The sequence below is a fragment of the Capsicum annuum genome, chromosome 1 (genome assembly GCF_002878395.1).
Source record: "Capsicum annuum cultivar UCD-10X-F1 chromosome 1, UCD10Xv1.1, whole genome shotgun sequence".
Taxonomy (NCBI): Eukaryota; Viridiplantae; Streptophyta; class Magnoliopsida; order Solanales; family Solanaceae; genus Capsicum; species Capsicum annuum.
The window spans coordinates 4,787,925-4,796,121 of record NC_061111.1 but is presented as its reverse complement, the minus strand read 5'-3'; the positions used below and the strand labels follow the sequence as shown (position 1 = coordinate 4,796,121).

Sequence of the window (8,197 nt, the reverse complement as noted above, 5' to 3'; positions counted from 1 at the left end):
TCAATATAAATATATAATAAATTTAATACTTTAAAAAATATTTTAGATAATGAATCATATTTAATGATAAGGTTAAAATGAATAGAAATAAGTAAATCATCCATTGATTTAATAAATTGAACAAGTATTGTTAGACATTGAAAAGTAATAAAGTAGACAAATAAAGATGAGCGGAGGGAGTCTCTTCGTTCATCTCTACTTGTCTACCATATTAAAAATAGATGTTCAATAATAGTATTTGTTCAGTTTGAAAAATCAATAGATAATTTATCTATTTTTTCATTATAATTATTGTCATCACCTCATACGTTTCTCAAAACATTAAATTAATTATATTCAAAAGTTGATATGTCAAAATTAACTCTATCATTACTATTTTTTAAATTACATGTCATGTCAATAATAAATAACTATTTTTGAACGGAGAAAATACTACTTTCTCGTTTTAATTTGATTGCCTTATATTAATTTGACATAAAGCATACAAAAGTTAAAAAAGATAAAAAAATCTGGTCATTATTTATAATGATTGACCATACATTTAACTGGTCATTATTAATTTTGCTTTCTTCATTTTAATCTGTTTGATCTATTTTTTTAATTGATTTAAAAAGAAATTTTCCTTTTCTGTTTTAGGTGATCTTTAGTTCCAACTTTCATGACATGTCTAAAAATACATAATTAAAGATTATTTTGATATATTTAACATATCTTTAATTTAAGATCATAAAATTTAAAAATTTATCTTCTTAAACTCTGCATCAAGTGAAAATAGATCAAACAATTTGCGACAAAGAAAGTGACCAAGTAAAATAAAATGGACAAGTAAATGAAACATATTATTTTGACCAAGTAAAAATGAAAAAAATAGAACAAAATATATAAAATATCTTTTAATTTTACAATTTTAAATAACCTATCATCTGAAAAATTAAAATTCAGAAGTTTTCAAAAAGAAATATAAAAGTCAAATTCGTCATCATTCTAAACCAAAATAACTTCTGTATATCTTTTTGTTTTGTGTGTTGGTACATAGTGGAATTTGCCGTCCAATGTTAGAAACACCATTGAAATTAAAGGATAACATATTCTTTTGTTCCTAATATTTATTTTTATTAAATGTCACATTCAATAAGTTTAAGATAAGTTACTGGTGGTGCCTAGCTTTATGAATTCCACTAAAGAAGAATATGGTTGTCATTTTTACCACCTTCAACTTTTCATGATGCTAGTTAGAAATTCCCAGTGGACAATCATCATCATCTACTTTTTGTGTGTGTTCACTCGTTTTTACACCAACTTTTTTTTTTCTCACTCGGTGTTCGATGTGTGCACTGAAACCTTAATTAATTTAGATCGCACATTGCTAGGTTATTCTGGGGTAGCACGCTCAACTAACGCTCAACTGCGAAATTTTCTCCATGTCCAGAGCTCGATTCCATAGTATCAAATAGAAATATCAAATATTGAGGGGAATTTTTTTTAAAAAAAACTACTATATCATGTTATACGAGTAATTTATGTAGAAATATATAATATGTTTATTCATATATATATATATGCTATTTATACTAAATCTGTCCGTGTGTTTAAAATACACATTGTCACTTTTATAATGATTAACTCGTATATAGTATTTTTACCTCACGAAATCATGATTTATTAATATAATGATTTGATATTGAGTAAGTTTCTTCTACATATATGATATATATGATTGCGCCTAGCCGCCCATTATTTCTTTTAGTTTTTTCACTCAGTGTTTGATGTTTATATCGTGATTTAATTAAATTTAAATTTATTTTGAGAAGTACAACATGAGGAGTAAAGTGTACACTAATAAAAATGATTCTGTATCGAAGGCTCGAACTCAGGATAACTGACTAAGAATAAAATATCTTACCATTCTGCCACAAATTTTGTTGTTATGTACTGTTGATAGATGTATACAGTTGAATAATTTTTTAAAAGTTACACATATTAAATTTACATTTTTCACTTATAATATAAAATAAAGAGTTAGTCAGTGTCAATACCTAATAATCCCTCATCAAGCGATAAGCACTCAAAACGATGCACTCAAACAATTAACAACGACTGCTTATTAATTTAATCAATGATAATCCTTCCTTTTGACACCATTTTATTTTTAATTTTCATTTACCCCTAAGTGGATATTAAAACATCTAATTAATTGTGACCTTCACGTCGAACAGTTCTTTGCACTTCCTTTTTGTTTTTTGTTTTTATTTTTAAAAAGAAATATTTAGTGGTCGTTACACAAATGTAAGTTGAACCCCATTGAATTGGGCATAATTCTGTCGTTAAGAAAACAGGAGTTGACTTAGGAACTAGAAAATTTATTAATCTCGAAAAGTCATACTGATTAATAATATGATTATTCAAATCACTTAATTATGACTAAGAAGAAAATTTCATTTTAAGAAAATAGAGGGAGATAAAAAGGAAAATTAAGAAATAAGGATCGGTGTTGTTTTGATACGAGTACTGCCTAAAATCATATATGTTAAATGTACTCTTAAGTTAATATTAGACCCTAATTAACAATATATATATATATATATATATATATATATATATATATATATATATTAGGATTCAGTACTTACAAAAATAAAGTCAATTTAAATTTGCGCCTCATAAAGCTCATATTTTTGACATAAATTTGCGTATTCTTAAAACAAATGCGCCTCATAAGCTCATATTTTTTACATAAATTTGCGTATTCTAAAAACAAATCTCAAAACTCTGACTAAGAACGAATGAATTGCTTTCATGTCACCATTTTTTTTTCAATAGTGCACCTCCAAGTTTAGTACATATCGCCAAGTGAGTTATTATAAACCACATTTTACAACTTTTTCATAAAAATCTTTTGACCCAAAATCTTTAGTTCCAAGGTAAAGAAGTACTCCCTTCGTTTCAGAATAAGTGAATTGTTGGGGTATTTATTGATGTTTCAAAATAAGTGAATCATTGAATTTTTTTTCAAATTTGTCCTTATGATTTGACAATTAATTAACTTTAAAAAAGGTATTACAAGATCAACTTTTTTTTTGGGGGGTAAAAATAGAAAGTTGTGTTAAATTTATGTTTTTAATGCTTTTTTCTTAATATATGTGTTAAAATTTAACAATTTATTTATTATAAAACGGAGGGAGTATAAAGGAGCAAAATGCATCTATGTTGTGTTTTAGTGGTTCTCCACAAGGCCACCTCACTTGGCACAAAAAGCAGATTATATATAGGACACACATATAAGAATAAAAATAAAACTCAATGGAGAGTCATATTCTACTTTATTTATTTGCCCAAGACAGACTGGATGAATAAATAAAGACAATAACCTCTGTCTATATGTCTTGTTTAAAAGGTTTAAAATAATATCTTTGAAATTATCTCTAATAGTATTTCTTTATTTATTAAAATGACTTTGAAATAATATTTTGAAATCATTTGACATAGATATTTACTTATTAAATTGACTTTGAAATAACATTTTGAAATTATCTTAAGTAAGTATTTATTTATTAAACTGACTTGTTCTTTCAATAATATGCAATGTGTAATTTGAGAAGGGGTTTTAAAGAAATTTCATAGTTTTACAAAGTTTTCACTCACAATCTCCAATTGTGGCTTTGTGGTGAAATACAATTTCAACTTCAATCATTTATTTAACTTATCTTATAGTTAGAAACTTTTCTTTTAAATACCAATCAATTCATGTCCAAATGCTATCACTCAATATTGGAGCTAGGATTTTGAAAAATTAAACATACAAAAAAAAAAAATACTGAAGAAATTCAACACATAAAAATAATAGAAATTCAACACATAAAAATAATCTTTACGTAGGTGTAATTTTTCAATAAAGCGATGGCAATTGACTCCCCTTGAATACATATGTAGCTTCTATCATAGCTACCAACGAATGCAATGAAGAGTTATATTTCTCTATTTTTAATAGAAGATCTCAAGTTTAAGCTCTCAAAATAAAAAATACTTCTGATAGAAAGTATTTTTCTCGATAATAAAGTCATAAACGACACGAATTTGATTTAACCAAAATAGTCCGTACCAAATACTCTTATCAAATTGTTATAATAACAAAAATTAAAAAAGAAAATCATCGTCAACTTTACACGTAAAACGTGGGGAAAATGTTATTTTTTTTCTTTTTCCAAAGTCAAATGTTTCTACTTTCTTGATTGTTTCTTCAGCTATTTTTTTAGTGGTTACTTCTTCTAACTTCTATTTATAGCCTTTCAACTTCTCTATTACTCATCACACCAATCCAAAAATTCTCTCAAGCCCTAATTCCATCTTCTTCTACTTCAACAATATTCCATAAGTTTTTATTTAATATTTGCTCTAATCATGGGTAAAATTCATCCAGAAAATATATCTTCACCTTCTTCAACATCTTCTTGTTCATCTCCTTATGTTACATCTAATAGAGAAACTTTTACTATATGGATGAAATCACTAGTTTTTCATGGGAATGGATGTACTGTTTTTAATTCCAAAGGTGAACTTTGTTTTAGAGTTGACAATTATCAAGAAAGATGTTGCAATGAAGTTTTTCTCATGGATCTTAATGGACAAGTTCTCTTCTCCATCAAAAAAGAGGTATATATATATTAAAGAAGGCAATCTTTTGGGAGTTTGAACTGTTCTTTCTATTTCAATTTATGTGACACTTTTTGAACTTTGAGAGTCAAGCAGTGAATTTGAATCTCGTTTGACTCTCGAAATCAAAATGATACCGACACATAAATTGGGGTAATTTTGTGAGAGTTTGAACTATTTCTTCTGCTTCAATTTATGTGGCACAGTTCGAATTTCGAGAGTCATACCTCAAATTCGCTCATAGAATTTTGTTTGACTCTCGAAATTCGAACGATACTTACACATAAATTGGGACAGAAGGAGTAATTTTTCATTTTTGGGTATATTTCATGTTATGGAGGTTGGAATTTATATATTTTTGTTCTTTTATGTGTAGAAATTGAGAGTTTTTGGTAGATGGAATGGATATTTATGTGGTGGATTTAAAGGGAGGCCATGGTTTCAAGTGAGAAAGAATTGCACATTTACAAGAGGAAATGTCATATGTAATGTGAATTTGGGCAATGAAAAATCAATTGAAAATTGCTACAAGATTCAAAAATTGGACAAGAAATCATCATTTAAAGTTACAAATAGTACTGGAGAAATTGTTGCTGAGGTAGGTCCTTTGAAATTTTCGATTCCACATAAGTCATATAATTTTATTTTTTTAAAATTTAAGTTATTCTTTTTCTATTGCAGTTAAAACAAAAACAATCTTCAAGAGGATTTGCATATGGAGATGATGTGTTAACTCTAGAAGTGGAACCCCAAGTTGATCAGTCACTAATTATGGCATTAGTGACAGTTTGTGGCTTAATTAGTCGAAAATTATGATCAAGAAACCATATGAAGAATTCAAGAATTATATATATAGAACCACCATTCTGACTTTAGGATGTGTTGTGTGCATTTTGATTTCTATTTGTAAATTTGTATAGGACAAATTAAAAGATGAAATTAAATACTTTAGTTTACATTTCGTTTTCATTTCTTCTTGTAGAAATCTTGAAATTTTGTTATAATGAGTAATTCAAAAGGTACTAATCTTACCTTTCTTGAATATTAATTGAGTTTCTATATAAAATTACATTTTTATGAGGAGTTATGTGGAATTTTAGAATTAAAGAAGCTCCAGTTAATTGGAATTGATCTTAGTCGTCGATGTTATCGTCTTGCAAAGATGTGGAACCAGTTAAGAGAATATACGAGTCCAATTTTGTAGATGTGTCAAGACTAATTTTGTATCTCGATGAACAATGTTCTACTGGTTAATTAAACAGGAACAAAATCCCAAAGTACAATCTTTTTCACTGGTCCGATGAATTGTCAGTTGATTTGAAGTATATTTCACAGCTAATATCAGCAGTACTTTTTTTGTTGAAAATTTCAATACTTCATAATGATCATAATTTGAAAAAAAAAAAAAAAAAGAAGACTAAATTGTAAAATAATCAATCGATCCATGAAAATATGAATGAAGGGTCCTCATATTACTCCAATCAGCCTTAAGAATGAACTGACTGCCCAACCATATCCATTAAACATTAATGGCTCGTCTGCTGCCAGAGATAAAAGAATAATTAATTTTAAAATTAATTTTAGGATAAATTTATCTCATATTTAGTTGGGATAAAATTATGGAAGAACTTATTCAAAGATTAATTATTTTGAAATTATAATGTTATTTTTATCCCATATTGAGAGTGACATAACTATCCCAAAATTACTAATCTTGAAATAACTTGTTCTCCAACTGATCGACCCAAAATTTTGTTTACAATAACTTACAAATTTCAGATCATGATCTAATAAACCTCTTTGAATAGACCGTGGGCCTAGTTCAACACAAAAACTAACTTAAACGAGAGAAGAATTGCCTAAGTCATTTATGGAGTTTCGGGATTGTTAAGAGTCTGTGACCCGAATTTTGTTGATTTAGTCTTGAAAAGTTCGCGGTGCGATTCATGTTTGTGATTTTTTGTGGAGTCTGTGGTGGTACGGAGGGATCGGACTTGTATATTTTTGAATTTAGGATTTATTTGTACGCATATATTATAAGTGCAATTTAGTGGGTCGGTTTTGGACGGTTTTTATACGTCATTGAGACTTTCGTCTCCTCTTTATACTCCTCTCCATTATAGTGAAATTCCTCTTCCTCTGTCCGTAGTTTTTCCGTCAGGGTTTTCATGTAAATCTGTGTGTCTTCTTCTTGTTTTCTTTCGTTTTGTGATATTGCTTATTCCTGTCCATTTCGATAACAGAGATCTTGTTCTAGTCCAATGTGGCCCTCCCTCATGCCTGGACATCGAGGATATATTCAGACTCCAGCCTGGTATGGGGATCCTACATCAGATATATTTGAACCTAATTTTGATAACACATATAAAAATAAATTTAAATTACGATGAGTTAAGAATAAATAAGAACACTATTAATCGTGGTGAATGTGACTCAATGTGGTGGCTAAGACAAGAAGACGACAGTGATAAGCAAGTGCTAGCACACCATGTACTATTTTTGGAAAAGCATCAGAATCACTTGGCCCAAATGCATGTGAGTACAAGACAAAGTTTGGCTGGCAATTTGCCTTGTTTTTTCTTAGGCTTCTTCTGTCCCTACAAATGGCCATCATGTATATCATAGAGAATTGTCATCCACCCACTCATTGGCCGCCCCCACTTTTTTTTTTCTTTTCTTAACTAACTCAACTAATTTGAATTTGTATTGCGATAATAAACCTATGAAATTGAAAGGGGAAGATATTCACCTCAAAATACGATCGAAAATAAGGCAAAAGAAAGACTCGCAAGAAATGTTTTAGACAAGCCTATTTTTGACAAATTTTAGTTCGAAACTCATGTTTATAATAGTTATATGTATGATCTTTCCCCGACAAATAAGGTCTGCTCAAGTGGCTGAGCACCTTCACTATCGTCCAGTAAGTTGAAGGTTCGAAAATGCTGGAGGGTAAATTAAAACACTAGTGATCCTCTTGAGGGTGGGAGGGGAAACAAAAAAGAAAAAAAAAAGAAGTTTTATATTTCAGAGCTCAAAACCTCAAACCCAAAACCTCAAATTAAAAATGATAGTATTTCTTATAGAAATCACTAATAAAAATAAATTTTTCTGACGGACATTCCATCGACACTGAAAATATGGATTTCCCATGCACTAAAAGTCTATCCGTAAAATTTTCTACAAGTCAATTTCCCTTCATATCCCAGAAGAGACGTTGAAAAGAGGCTTCAATTTAATTTTTCTCTTTTTATTTTTTAAATTTTAGTAATAATAAATTCTTATATTTTTATGACTTGAACTCAAAATAACTGACAAAAACAGAGAGAAATATCAATTCTCCTCTGTCCCATCATATTCATTAACCCCAACAACTTGTTTTTTAGTATGGCATAATTGCACCACCCTTTCATAGTCGGCTGGAGCTTTTTGAAACAAATTAATATAAGTTGGACTTGTATGTTTCACTTTTCTAGTGTGAAAAAGAGGAGCAAGTCAAAATATGATGTGAAATAAATTCATAATAATTTCCAAATTATTCTAATGAATC

At 28.7% G+C, this 8,197-nt stretch overlaps 1 protein-coding gene across 1 annotated transcript; it reads left to right on the top strand.

Moving 5' to 3' along the window:
• The first annotated feature begins 4,296 nt into the window (after window positions 1–4,296).
• Window positions 4,297–5,692, top strand: LOC107852374 (protein LURP-one-related 4). Its single transcript, XM_016697431.2, has 3 exons — window positions 4,297–4,650; window positions 5,027–5,248; window positions 5,332–5,692. The coding sequence occupies exons 1-3, from the start codon at window positions 4,399–4,401 to the stop codon at window positions 5,464–5,466; spliced, it is 609 nt and encodes a 202-aa protein (XP_016552917.1). The 5' UTR covers window positions 4,297–4,398; the 3' UTR covers window positions 5,467–5,692.
• Window positions 5,693–8,197: the final 2,505 nt, after the last annotated feature.